The sequence below is a fragment of the Nerophis lumbriciformis genome, linkage group LG23 (genome assembly GCF_033978685.3).
Source record: "Nerophis lumbriciformis linkage group LG23, RoL_Nlum_v2.1, whole genome shotgun sequence".
NCBI classification, from domain to species: domain Eukaryota; kingdom Metazoa; phylum Chordata; class Actinopteri; order Syngnathiformes; family Syngnathidae; genus Nerophis; species Nerophis lumbriciformis.
Genome location: NC_084570.2, coordinates 6,567,501 through 6,582,917, shown reverse-complemented (window position 1 = coordinate 6,582,917; position 15,417 = coordinate 6,567,501). Strand labels below are relative to the sequence as shown.

General features: G+C 38.4%; 1 protein-coding gene across 1 annotated transcript; it reads right to left on the bottom strand.

Annotated features, from left to right (window-relative positions):
- LOC133622474 (uncharacterized) lies at positions 1-15,296 on the bottom strand. Its single transcript, XM_061985259.1, has 11 exons — positions 15,129-15,296; positions 14,953-15,032; positions 8,101-8,256; positions 7,916-8,041; positions 7,665-7,828; positions 7,413-7,599; positions 5,112-5,132; positions 5,017-5,037; positions 2,521-2,547; positions 2,386-2,448; positions 1-1,359 (listed from the first exon to the last, which is right to left on the bottom strand). Exons 1-11 carry the CDS (start codon positions 15,221-15,223, stop codon positions 1,340-1,342), a joined length of 960 nt encoding a protein of 319 aa, XP_061841243.1. The 5' UTR covers positions 15,224-15,296; the 3' UTR covers positions 1-1,339.
- Between the last annotated feature and the right edge of the window lie 121 nt (positions 15,297-15,417).

Sequence of the window (15,417 nt, the reverse complement as noted above, 5' to 3'; positions counted from 1 at the left end):
TAGACATTCAAAACACTTTTATTATAATACGTGTTAAATAAAATGGTTTTTAACAGGACTCAAACCCATATCCTGTGAATCACAACATAGTGTCACTAACTACTGCACCATATGTTTTTAGTGTGTCTGATATTATCATAATATATGAAATATATAAGGCTTCCCAAGGGAGAAAACCTGTTACATTTCGTAAATGCTTATGGTTGAGACTAGGGATGTGCCGATCGATCGGCCAGCAGTAAGTATTGACCGATTCACATATAAGTATTTGATCGGCAAATGCCTTAATGTCGATCAAAAACGTCGATCCCCTCTTTCTGACACTGTATTTATTTTTAGTCCCCCAACTGACGAGCAACTAGCAGCTAATTGAGAGAGAGGATAATTTAACAACTCTTGGTGTGTCAGCCTTATCACAGTACATGTTAGCGAGCGGATCATCCATAAATTGGTTGGCAGTGTCAATACTAAAAGGTAGTATCAGTATATGATCGATACTAGAGTGATTACAGTAGGTCAATATTTTAATTTTCCCAAAATAATGTTTTGTTGTTTTCTTTAATGTTTACACATTTAGCGAACTATTCCTTGGACACAGGAGGACGTTGAAGGCAAAAACCAAAGGATTTAAAAGAGTAGTAGTTTAGTTTTTTTCAATTCTTGTGTATTATTGACTTTATATCAAATATTTGTATTTAATAAACTAAAATAATGAACTGGTTTAAAGTTAGTGTGCATTATTGACTTTATATCAAATAATTGTATTTAATAAACTAAAATAAGGAAGTTTAAACACTATATTGATATTCTTACACAGTCAATAGCACTCATCATAAAAATGTAAAGAAATACATGTGATTGGTATCGACCGAATAGGCAGCATAAAACCCTGATCGGAACATCCCTAGTTGAGACATTTTTAGGCTGGCTAACCTATCTTCCTCAATGTTACAGAAAGCATGAGGTGAATGTAGTGTGACTAGCTGCTTGCTCTTTAGGTAAAGATAATGTCTCCCATTTTTTAAGATATTTGCACAAAGTTGGCAGAGATGTCTACTCCGTCGTCTTCATGTACATCATCTCTCGTGTTTTTGATTTGATTGACTCACGTAACATGCAACTCGCCACGCGAGGCTTGAGTCAAACGGACCCGATAGCTTTTCATGGAGCGCAAAATCCAGGGGATTGGAGGGGGGGTAAACGGGACCAGGAAGTTGCTGGGAAAAAAAGGACAAAATAGGGATTTCCTGGCAAAATCGGGGCGGTAGACAGTTATGGTATGGCTCTCGCTCACACTAACCACCATCAGATTGCTGCTAAATGCAAGGTTTTGGACCACCTATGTCATTGGTGCTTCCTCTGCAAAAAGACAAAAAGAGATCAAAGTCTGCAAAACATTTCTTAAAGGGGAACTGCACTTTTTTTGGAATGTTGCCTATCTTTCCCAATCCTTATGTACGACAAGCACACATGTTTTTTATGCTTTCTAACTCCTAAATAAACGCTAGCTAAAGTCGACTAATAATGGAGGTAATGGTAGTCATTGCGTTTATTACGCCCATAAAGCACTCTAAAAAACATTCAAAAACCTACATCGTTTCATCATGGCAGACTTCATGAGACGACGAATAGTTTGGGACAAATGGTATGGGGATTACATTTTTAGAAGCTAAGTGATAAGCAGATCCAGCAAGTAGCACTATTGCTCAGTGCTAAAAACGAAATGCAAACTACGAACATAATATAACAAACACTTACTGTACAATGTCTGCTCATAGTGTGATGCTGACTGATAGGATGTTAATACTGTATCTTCCCGTTTAGATGAAGAATTAATCATAATCCTTACGGAAGTAAAAAAAAAATTAAATAAAGTGTTTGTGTTTTTCTCGCCATCTCCGGGTCTGAGTTGAATATTAAAGTTGAGCAACTTCTCGGCTTATGGCCACAAACTTCGACAATACAAGTGAGAGGCATGATTTAAATGATAGATTAACTTCCACCAACTCAGAGGGGATGTAGCAGCTCACCGCCTCAGTATGTCAATAGCTACATAAGCTAGTTACCTCTAAGATCACGGCGTGGCTAAAAGTAGTTCCTTGGCGTTAGTGCTTATAATAACAATATCGCTAATAACTAGTTAACATTCAGGTCACGAGATGTAAATGGAGTATTGTTGGCAGTTTTTGGATGTTTTTTAGAGGGCACTATAGAGTGGTACTCCCATTAGCGGCGTTGTTAGCCACCTCGTACTTGCCGCATATTACGAAATAGAAAGCATGAAAAAAAACCATGTTCTTTTCTTACATAGGGATTATGAATGATAGGCAAAAAAAAAAAAGCAGATCCCCTTTAAAATAGTGTTTCTCTAAAGTAATAGAGTACCTTCTTCTGTTTGTGCTTTTTCTTGATGGCTTGTTCTGCCGTTTGATTCAAGAGCGTCTCCGCCTTCGAATATGAGTTTTTTGTTAGATTTTAAAAGCTTTAAAAAAAAAAAAATACATAGCACCTGAAACTTACGTTGCCTCTCCGTCCTCCTCCAGAAGTCTGTGGACGAGAGGGGAAAATTCTATAATTCAGACATTCATTGGAGCTTAAATCTATTTTAAGACTGGGCGAATATATGATGGTGTTACATTTCAGATCAATCCGCTGTGCTATTAGCATATCAACTCGATCAAACACGGCGGATATGTCCGTGACAACAACCAATCATAGTAGGCTTTTTCCCTCTGCACTTGGTGGTTGTAAGTTAAAAAAAAACAGAGAGTGAATTTGGAGCTTAACGTGCACTTGAGGGCAGCAAAATTAAAGTCAGCCTTAACATTGAGTTATCCTCCAGAGATATTGGTGCTTTGGGTCACCAAAGTGATTCAGGGCAAATCAAGCCAATGTGCAAGGCATGTACAGTACCAGACAAAAAGTGTTTTGGCGAGACATGCTCCCCATTGGAATTCATGCATCCCCTGCTTCTGCGCATGTGTATCAATCCAAGGAATGCAGAAATGTAATTGCGCAATTAAAATCATATTTAACCCGAGTACAATCGTTACCCTAAACAATGCTATATTTTTTGTAATTTGTAGTGTGAAACATCTACCGTATTTTTCGGACTACAAGTCGCAGTTTTTTTCATAGTTTGGCCGGGCTCCAGTGCAACTTATATATGTTTTTTTCCTTCTTTATTATGCATTTTCGGCAGGTGCGACTTATACTCCGAAAAAAATGTGGTATATTAAATGACAAATAATCAAATGTATGATTTAATAGGTTATGTTTGTTTATTTCCTGGAAACCAAAAGCATGAATGCATAACCTAATAAATCGTACATTAGATCGTTAAATTGTTTATGTGTAACATTTATATTAAATGACAAAATACAACAATATAGCGTTATTTGGTGTAACGATTCTACTCACGTACCTTTAAAGCGCAATTACATTTCTGCAGTCCTTTAATTCATGTGCATATGCAGGTGGTGCCTGAATTCCAATGGGGAATGTGTCGCCAGAACACGTGTAAACAACTCATGTGTTCAATCATTTGAAAATGTACTCCACAAGTGATTATAAGGAAAAAAGGAGGCTGCACAGCTTCCTACTGCTGCCAGCACACAGCATATTAGCAGTTTAGTTTATTTTAACTTGAAACTAGCTAATTTATATTGGTATTAAACAGAATGCACATTTGCAGTGTAGCACTAGCAATGATGTTAACAGCATATGTCGCATCATAATTTGGAAAATACAGTATTTTTCGGACTATAAGTCGCAGTTTTTTTCATAGTTTGGCCGGGGGTGCGACTTATACTCAGGAGCGACTTATGTGTGAAATTATTAACACATTACCGTAAAATATCAAATAATATTATTTAGCTCATTCACGTAAGAGACTAGACGTATAAGATTTCATGGGATTTAGCGATCAGGAGTGACAGATTGTTTGGTAAATGTATAGCATGTTCTATATGTTATAGTTATTTGAATGACTCTTATCATAATATGTTACGTTAACATACCAGGCACGTTCTCAGTTGGTTATTTATGCCTCATATAATGTACACTTATTCAGCCTGTTGTTCACTATTCTTTATTTATTTTAAATTGCCTTTCAAATGTCTATTCTTGGTGTTGGGTTTTATCAAATAAATTTCCCCAAAAAATGTGCGACGTATATATGTTTTTTTCCTTCTTTATTATGCCTTTTCCGCCGGTGCGACTTATACTCCGGAGCGACTTATACTCTGAAAAATACAGTAATAATGTTTACATTTTAAAAAGTCTTCATTTGTTTATTGCATCCCTGCAGAAACACCCAGGACTGCAAACTAGTTCATATTTGGCTACATTTGTTTCACTGTAGAGTAAAAAGTTTCATTATTTTTATAATATTTTTCCATGTTTATCTGAAATAAACATGTTGAGTAAATAACAAACCAATTTGTTTACTCAGTAAGTTAATAAAATGTTGAACTAATCCATATTCTGGAGTACAAACGCTTGATATAAAAATGATTGATCGTTATATTTTTTTGCCCAGCCCTGTTTTTTTGTATTTGGCCAACCTGCTTCAACATTTTGTTTAGAAATAGACATAAGTTCAGTCTCGTCACTTAGCGCTTAAAACTTTACGAATTCACTCAATCATGTTTTAGGGCAAATTCAACATATTTTTGGCTTAAATTAAGTCTTAAGATAAGTTATTAAGATCTTATTCATCATGTATTTTCTGATATGTTGCAGTGATCACGATACAGTAGAAATACAAGTTTTTACCAAGGGGACTTCAATTTTCATGCCAATGGAGAAAGCCATTGTTACGTGCCACATTGATAAAAGAACTACAATTAATCTTAGAAAACGATTTTAGAAACTATTAACTCTGAAAAGATTCCATTTATGAACAAGTATCCGGTTACGTGGAATTGTATTTACCACTGTCAAGTCCGAACCCAATTAGATATAGCAAACTGCATTACTGTACATTTTAAGAAAACAAATATGTTTGATACTAACCTGCTTCCCACGGATTGGACTCTGTAGGGATTTTAAAAAAAAACATATATGAAAAAATTGTGTTCAGTACAAGCAAAATGCTAATTTATGCTTACCTTTTTGGAAGAACCACATGCCTGTGAGAAATTAACAGACGTATTAAAAAACATCCCAGATCCAGATCTCATTTTGTAAGAAAACAAGCAAGTTAAGTGAAGTTTGTTGTGGCAATAAAATGGAGAACTAATCATTGTATCCCTGTGGAAGTCTCAACCACTACGCTGCTTAGTTATCACCGTCCATTCAATAGGAGCAGACCAGATCACATGTTCAAAAAATACAATCGTTAGCCTTCATGATGGTTGCGGCGTTTGAGTGACTTGGGACAAAGCATGCAGCCACTCAGCGTGTCTTCGCTTTCGGAGTATTTCATAATGACTACTTTCTGGAGATGCCTCGATCTCGATCAGGGGTGCCCAAACTTTTTGCCTCCAAGAGCCAAAGTGAAAATGTGCCAATGGGCTGTGAGCTAAACACAGCGATTTTAAATGTATGCTTTATAAAAATGTGTTAATGTGTTTACTTACCGGCAATAAAACATTTTAAGTTCTATAATATATTTTCAAAGTATCGCATCGGCCCTCGAAATTGGATCGGGATCGGAGGTCAAAAATGATGATCGGAACATCTCTACTAATTTCACTTTTCTTTGCTGCGCTGCCACCAGAAAAGTCTGCCTTACAACACTTCCTTGTGGTCTTATGTAATGTGGTCTTTCATGTAATGTTGTACTGATCATCTTCAAGCCGCTTTCTGACCATCTCTTTAGAAAACACCTTTTTTGGGCGCTCTTATTTACATGCCAAACATCCTCCTCCCAACTAAGCCCCTTTTGACTGCGTCTCCACCCCATCAGCCGTGTTGTAGTTTTAAGCGCTTCCATATGGAGTTTGCTGACATATATAAGTTAAAACTATACGCTACTTTTTATTAAAAATGGCAACAGCAGAGGATTTTATCATACATGTGCATGTACGAGCCAGCCTGCCGCATAACAAGAGTATAGAGAAAAATAAGGAACTTATTGACTCAAGTTTGAATAAACAACTGAATAAAAATGGCGGACTTGGGCAAAGCTCTCCAGGTAAACATCTACCATACATGGCGATATCTGCTGACGTAACTAAAGCAAAATATGTCAATAACCGTATTTTTCGGACTATAAGTCGCAGTTTTGTTTCATAGTTTGGCCGGTGCGACTTATACTCAGGAGTGACTTATGTGTGAAATTATTAACACATTACCGTAAAATATCAAATAATATTATTTAACTCATTCACGTAAGAGACTAGACCAGTGGTTCTTAACCTGGGTTCGATCGAACCCTAGGTGTTCGGTGAGTCGGCCTCAGGTGTTCGGCGGAGCCTCCGCCGCGGTGGTCAAAACACACCCGACTCATTGTGTAAATAAAAAACTTCTCCCTATCGACGTATTATGGATACCCCCAAACAATGTTCCTTCTAATTTTCCATATGCGCGAGCAAATGTAAAAACTCCTTGAGCATTCAGTGGAGCACATGTGAGCGACGTCAGACGTGCACATGCACTGTGGCCACACCTGCAGCACACCTGTCCCAAACCTGACTAAATAACAAGTTAAATGTTTTATTATTATAATCAAATGACAGCAGTCATTTCCATGAGATGATTTTCTAATATACGTGTTTTGGCCCACTTAGAATGGCAATAACAAAAAATATTGTTTTTCATGAGCTTTGCACTAGTATTGTATGTCTGGGTGGGGGTCCTGCGTTCGAAATAATTTGTACCCCTTTCAGATATCGCATTTAGTTCCCACTAAATTATTCACATGTTGCACAATGAGATGTAAACATGGGATCATGTGTACATTCCTGTAACTTTCTGTTTGTAAAATATATCTTTATTAGTATTTATTTAATATAATAACATAATTTCATGATTAATATTCATAAATTTAGATTAAATTAAGAAAAAAACATTTTATTTTTCACTAAAGAAGGGTTCGGTGAATGCGCATATAAAACTGGTGGGGTTCGGTACCTCCAACAAGGTTAAGAACCACTGGACTAGACGTATAAGATTTCATCAGATTTAGCGATTAGGAGTGATAGATTGTTTGGTAAACGTATAGCATGTTCTATATGTTATAGTTATTTGAATGACTCTTACCATAATATGTTACGCTAACATACCAGGCACGTTCTCAGTTGGTCATTTATGCCTCATATAACAGCCTATTGTTCACTATTCTTGATTTATTTTAAATTGCCTTTCAAATGTCTATTCTTGGTGTTGGGTTTTATCAAATACATTTCCCTCAAAAACTGCATCTTTATCAAAAGGACTTCAGAGGTGTAATGATCCTGATGTCTCACCTGTTCTACATTTGTGTAAGAGCACCAGCAGTACCACTGCAGTCAGCATACAGATGAAGACCGTCAGTCCCGTGTTGAGCTTCATGCTCTCTCCGCCAGTGTGGAACGGGTTGGGAATAGACGGGCTGACATTTTTGCTGACTGGATTCTGCAGCCCGCAGCTGATCTCGTCTTCGCCCAAACTGTCCTAAGAGGTGAGTGTTTCACATTTAGCATCTTTGATAATACATGGTTTCATTTGCAGCAAAGTACTTTTTGAACTTTGTAGTCCTTGGGCAAGTTGGTTTTCACGGACTCGCCAAACTTCCAGGTGTAAGTGACGGGTTCGGCACCTGTGGTGTTGCCAGCACACGTCAAAGTGCACTCCGTCATCTCAGCATCACAGGACTTTTGGATAGTAGGCTCAGGGACGGGCACTAATGAAAAAGCAACAAGAGCTTCACCTTCTTTTCTCCTTGATGTTCTCCCGCAGCAAACAAAGTATGCGCTGCTTATCCACTTACATAGAACAGCGAGACGAGTCGGTCCAGTGGAGACAAAGTTGATCTCGGGTGTGTACCTGCCGCTGTCATTCTGAATCAACCCCGTGATGGTCAACTCCCCGTTGGCGTAGTTCAGCCGAGTGCGGTCTTTAAGACACATGAGGTAAGCATTCAACCTCAAATTGACTTTAAACGTGATTACTTACTTTTGAACTGGAGATACACCTCCGTGCTTTGTCCGTCCCACTCGATGGCGATGTTATCTCCGTGACTCCACACGATGCTTTTTACGGGGCCGGTCTCAGGAGCCGCAGTAGGCCTAAGGACAACTTCATCACCCGCCTTTTTGAAAATGGTATGTCCTGAAAAGAAGGTACCGGTAGATGTGTTGCTATGATACTTACAAATTTTGACAGTTACTTATACCAAATTGATTACTGACATTGTGCACTCATCAAATATGACAATGTGTATTTTCCTCTTCTTCTCTCTTTTTTAATTGTGAATTGTAAGCATTAAGTGGGTTAATAATCCCTTCGCACACTCACCATTCAGGCCGTGTTAATTGCAGCATTCGGGTGCTACAGTCACATTGCATTTTGCTGTGTCAAAATGCTGGGTTTTTTTGGGTTTGTTTTTTTTACATGTATAAGATAATATAACTTTTACAACAAATATGGTCTCATTATCAAAAACATTAAACAGGACCTATGATGAATTTCTTCCTTTCTGACTTATAAATGTTGTCACAATGTTGGATACTCATTTGGCTACGTTGTGACATCATAGCGAAGTGGATGTACTTACCGTATTTTCCACACTATAAGGCGCACCAGGTTATAAGGCGCACCTTCAATGAATGGCCTATTGTAAAACTTAGTTCATATATAAGGCGCACCGCATTATAAGACGCATAAAATAGACGCTACAGTAGAGGCTGGGGTTACGTTATGCATCCATTAGATCAGGGGTGCTCATTACGTCGATCGCGAGCTACCGGTCGATCTCGGAGGGTGTGTCAGTCGATCACCAGCCAGGCATTAAAAAAATAGTCCTAAAAATGAGCGATCATAAATATTCACTATGACGTCACTTTCGTCACTTGATTGACATTCACGGCACCCGAGGGTCTTCTGAGATGACGCTGGCTGCTGCCAGCTCATTAAAATTACCGACTGGAAGGCGAGAAACACTTTATTTCAACAGACTCTGGCGCCGTACCTGTCGTCAAAACTCCAAAGACCGACTGCACAGTTGCACAGTTGCGCTAACAAAATAAAAGAGTCTCAGAAAGCTGGCGTGCACAAGCTAGCAAGCTACAGAGTTTGCCGACAATGTATTTCTTGTAAAGTGTATACAAAGGAGTACGGAAGCTGGACAAATAAGATGCCAAAAACCAACCACTTTCATGTGGTATTGGACAGAAAAGAGGACTTTTTTTCTCCTCCATTCGAAAATGCGGACATTATCAGCACCACTGTCTGATTCCTATCAATGCAAGTCATCAGAATCAGGGAATACACCAACTTATATTCTTGTCTTCATGAAAGAAAGGAATCTATATGTGTTAAACATGCTTGTATTATCTTTAAACAGCTTTAACTTATTAACAATATTAACTATATGTGTTAAACATGCTTGTATTATCTTTAAACACCTTTAACTTGTTAACAATATTAACTATATGTGTTAAACATGCTTGCATTATCTTTAAACACCTTTAACTTGTTAACAATATTAACTATATGTATTAAACATACTTGTATTATCATTAAACACCTTTAATTTTTTAACAATATTAACTATATGTGTTAAATATGCTTGCATTATCTTTAAACACCTTTAACTTGTTAACAATATTAACTATATGTATTAAACATACTTGTATTATCATTAAACACCTTTAATTTTTAAACAATATTAACTATATGTGTTAAACATGCTTGCATTATCATTAAACACCTTTAACTTGCTAACAAAAACATATATTTCATAAATAAGTAAATATAAATTATATATATGAATGAGGTAGATCCCCACGACTTGATCAATTGAAAAGTAGCTCGCCTGCAGAAAAAGTGTGAGCACCCCTGCATTAGATGGAGCTGCGCTAAAAGGAATGTGAACAAAACAGTCAGATAGGTCAGTCAAATTTTATTAATAAATAACAAACCAGCGTTCTGACAACTCCGTTCACTCCCAAAATGAATAAACAGCTGTTTTATTATTTTTCCCCGAGGTAAAGTCAGTGACGTGGTGTTTCGTTTATCTTTTAACAACAGCAAGGTATAACATGTAGTGCAACATTTATATCACAAAGTGGAGGGGAACTTTTCCTCGATTCAATAAACACGTAAAAAACAGTGATACTGTTACGGTAAATCAAACGTTAGTGCAATCACAATATAGTAACACTCGAAATAGTGCAAAGCAATACAATATATCAATAACTCAACGTTACGTCTTTTCATAAACCGAAAGCACCAAGAAGCACCGCCTTTAAATTCATTAATGTTAAGTTTGCTTGCTAGTGCTGTTGCCTTCATTCGAATAGTGATTGTACTGACACTTCTACTTGCTGCTCTCTGTTCAACAACCCACTGTTCGAGTTTGTCCTCCAACTGTAGCCATCTCGCTTTGTTCCCTCAGTAACTCTGTTTAGTCTTCTTTACTTGGCGCAGGTCATCATGTTGCTTCCTCCACTTCCGCACCATTGATTCGTTAATGTTAAATTCTCTCGCTGCTGCTCTATTCCCGTGTTATACTGCGTGACTGATCGCCTTGAGTTTAAACTCTGCGTCGTAAACGTGTCTCTTAATAGGAGCCATTTTGGGGTCTTTACATAAAGTTTAGGTCTCACAACTACGGTAAGCACCCGCCGACTTCATTTTCCCCCGTAGAAGAAGAAGCGCAATGTTGTGGCTCAATATTGGTCCATATATAAGGCGCACCGGATTATATATATTGTCTGCTGCGTTCGACACCGTCGACCACGCCACCTTAATCACTCGTCTTGAGAACTGTGTGGGCATTAAGGGCGCCGCCCTCAACTGGTTCCGGTCGTACCTAACCGACAGGAGTTTTTGTCTAAAAGTAGACAGTTTTATGTCGTCCACAGCTCCTTTACCACATGGGGTCCCCCAGGGCTCAATCCTTGCCCCAATTTTATTTGCGCTTTACCTTCTCCCCCTTGGTTCTATTTTTAGGAAGTACAGTATTGCATTTCATTTTTATGCCGATGATTGCCAGATTTATTTTCCCATGGCACAAAATAACACGGTTCAACGTCTTATTGACTGCCTGCACGACATCAAAGTCTGGCTTTCAGCTAACTTCCTGAGCCTAAATGAAGATAAAACAGAAGTTATGTTGTTCGGTCCAAGTCGCTCTCCCTCCCCCAACGTTGACCTCGGCACTCTGACCCCGTATCTCAGCGACTCTGTCACAAACCTGGGGGTAAAGTTTGACTCAGATTTTAAATTCGAAAAACAAATCAGCAGCGTCGTTCAAAAAAGCTTTTATCAATTACGCCAAATAGCGAAAGTGAAACCGCTTCTATCAAGTCATGATCTTGAGAAATTAATCCACGCCTTTATCTCGACTCGTCTTGATTATTGTAATGCCCTGTATGTAGGCATTAGCCAGGCCTCCCTCGCCCGCCTGCAGCTCGTGCAGAACTCTGCTGCTCGTCTGCTAACACAGACCCGCAGACGTGAGCACATCACCCCTATTTTAGCGTCCCTTCACTGGCTCCCTGTGCGTTACTGAATCAATTTTAAACTCCTTTTATTTGTTTTTAAATGTCTAAACAACCTCGCGCCAACCTATCTCTCCGACCTCCTTCAGCCTTACTGCCCCACCCGATCCTTAAGATCAGCCGATCAGCTGCTGTTGACGGTCCCTGACACAAGGCTGAAGCTTAGAGGTGACAGAGCTTTCGCCGTTGCTGCTCCCAAGCTCTGGAACGACCTACCCCTGAGTGTTAGACAAGCCTCCTCTCTTCCTGTTTTTAAATCTCTCTTAAAAACATACTTTTATTCCATGGCTTTTAACACTGAGTGATATCCATCCTGCAATGGCGCCCCATAATACACCTGCTGTGATCCTGTTTTTATGTTTTTATTAATTCTATTTCAATTATTTATTTTTTATCGTGTTCTGTTTGTGTTGTGTTGTGTTGTGTTTGCTCGGTACTCGTTTTATCTTTTAACCTGTTCATTGTACAGCACTTTGGCTACCCCTGTGGTAAATTTTGAATGTGCTTTATAAATAAAGTTGATTTGATTTGATTTGATAAGGCGCACTGTCAGCTTTTGAGAAAATTGGAGGTTTTTAGGTGCGCCTTATAGTACGGAAAATACGGTATTTAGAAATCAAGCTCTCAGCCAATGGGGAGGATAAAAAAATATTTTTAAAAAGTAGGATAAAGTATTATTTTGGATCTAATCTTGGCATGCACATAATGACGTGCGACATGCAGTAACAATGCTGCTTAAAATATATTTTTTATGCAATCGATCGGCATGTGTATAATGTCACCGGGCGAATCTAAGTGAAGTTTATTTTCAACAGTGTCTGGGAAAAATATCAATGACGACTTCAAGATACCATTTTCAAAAGATAAATTGATAAGTTTGTAGAGGGTGGGGGGCTGTGGTTTCATTTGCAATCTGGGAACGCATCCAGAGTAAAACGTCTTGCAGACAGACTCAAAAGACGAGTTATAAAAGCGACTGTGGAGCAAAATGTACACCAAAGTCTAGGACTGGATGATTATGGCAAAAATAATAATCACGATTATTTTGATTGATATTGTAATCAACATGAATTACATGATTATATGTTGACTGGCAAAACTAAATTGGCCCTAGTGTGTGAGTGTGAGTGTGAATGTTGTCTGTCTATTTTTGTTGGCCCTGCGATGAGGTGGCGACTTGTCCAGGGCGTACCCCGCCTTCCGCCCGAATGCAGCTGAGATAGGCTCCAGCACCCCCCGCGAACCCGAAAGGGACAAGCGGTAGAAAATGGATGGATTCATAATTTGAAAACAATTATTTATTGTTCCACCAAAATTCAACTTTAAATATAGTTTTAAAAAACTGTAGATAAATTAGTAATGAATAAACCATAACAACTAAAATATTATTATTAGCACTAACAATATAATTGAATAAAAATCTAAATATAAAAACAATACAATTAAGTTTTCCTGTTAATTGTATTAATTCAGTTTTTTTACCTTTTACACTTATTTTACCACCATGTGTGCTTTTTTTGTGTAAAATAAAATGTTATAAAATGTTTGTTAATTAAATGCAAAAATCCTTACATTTATTGGTGCATTACATCTTTGGACAATTTTGACCAGTATTTTAGGTCAAAGCATAATCATTTTGTAAATGTATCAACAAGTCTTTTAAGTACATTATGGTTGTGCACTTTCTTGAAACCTTTATTTTGTTAGTGGGCACAACGTGCTATTATTGTGAAGGAGGCAACTGTGATGTGCTGCTGTTCTCAGCTGGACGAGTAAAGAGGTGACTCACTTGAAGCTGTTAAAATAAAAAAAGAGAGTGCCTCTAAAGTTGAGACCACTGTTTGAACGTTGATGTTACATCAATGATGTCGTTCACAACAACACAAGCAGATGAGATGTGTTGTGGGTGTAAGGATTGTTCTTGCTAGCTTTAGCTTTGTAGTTTAGTCGCTGTTTCAAGTGCATGTTCACCACTGTGTTACATGGCCTTTCCTTTTAACAACACTCAGTAAACGTTTGGGAACTGAGGAGACTAATTTTTTAAGCTTTTCAGGTGGAATTCTTTCCCATTCTTGCTTGATGTACAGCTTAAGTTCTTCAACAGTCCGGGGTCTCTGTTGTCGTTTTTTACGCTTCATATTGCGCCACACATTTTCAATGGGAGACAGGTCTGGTCTACAGGCAGGCCAGTCTAGTACCCGCACTCTTTTACTACAAAGCCACGCTGTTGTAGAACGCGCAGAATGTGGCTTGGCATTGTCTTGCTGAAATAAGCAGGGGCGTCCATGAAAAAGACGTTGCTTGGATGGCAACATATGTTGCTCCAAAACCTGTATGTACCCTTCAGCATTAATGGTGCCTTCACAGATGTGTAAGTTACCCATGCCTTTGCATCAGTCCACCTTAGATGAGCTAGGGCCCAGAGAAGCCGGCTGCGTTTCTGGGTGTTGTTGATAAATGGCTTTGGCTTTGCATAGTAGAGTTTTAACTCGCACTTACAGATGTAGCGACAAACTGTAGTTACTGACAGTGGTTTTCTGAAGTGTTCCTGAGGCCATGTGGTGATATCCTTTACACACTAATGTTGGTTTTTGAAGGTCACGGGCATTCAATGTTGGTTTTCAGCCTTGCCACTTGCGTGCAGTGATTTCTCCAGATTCTCTGAACATTTTGATGATATTACGGACCATAGATGGTGAAATCCCTAAATTCCTTGCAATAGCTGGTTGAGAAATGTTGTTCTTAAACTACAATTTGCTCATGCATTTGTTGACAAAGTGCTAATCCTCGCCCCATCCTTGTTTGTAAATGACTGAGCATTTCATGGAAGCTGCTCTGATACCCAATCATGGCAACCACCTGTTCCCCATTAGCCTGTTCACCTGTGGGATGTTCCAAATAAGTGTTTGATGAGCATTCCTCAACTTTCTCAGTCTTTTTTGCCACTTGCGCCAGCTTTTTTGAAACATGTTGCAGGCATCAAATTCCAAATGAGCTAAAATTTGCAAAAAATAACAAAGTTTACCAGTTTTAACGTCAATAATCTTTCCTTTGCAGTCTATTCAGTTGAATATACGTTGAAAAGGATTTGCAAATCATTGTATTCTGTTTTTATTTACGATTTACACAACGTGCCAACTTCACTGCTTTTGGGGTTTGTACTTAAATGAGCTAAGTTGCGACTGTAAAAGTAGCATACTTTAAAATGGTATAGCCGCGTCAAAACGAACTAGAGTGAATACATTGCTCCACAAAACATTACTTTTCGATGTTCAAAAGAGTTTTAAAAAGTGTACTGTACCACTGCAGCAGCAGGTTAAAATCCCGGAGATGACCACCAGGCAGGCTTGTAACTTCCTCGGTAGTTCGGCCATCACCAAGCTGGGAACATAGCAGCTATTTGACAAACAATTTACAATATACAATGTTTACACTAAAAACAAATGTTTGGTCATAGAATCGCGTCATCATGCTCACCGTACAAGCATTTCCGGAAAAGTGTCTCGTAGCAAAAGAGCCCCGCCCACAACACGGAAGAACATTTTTACCAGACGTCCTATTAAAAGTTTCATTTAAAAAGTTTAAATTGAGTCAAGTGCCAAGAAGACCGATTGTAAAACACAATTTTAACAAAACAAAGAAATTCAAACAAGGTCGCCCGAAAGTCCGAAACACAGATATGAATATGTAAATGATACCATAGTAGCTGCAATGCTCTGCGACGTGCCGACGTAGCGGCCATCTTAGAGGGGGCCAGTTTTCCCAT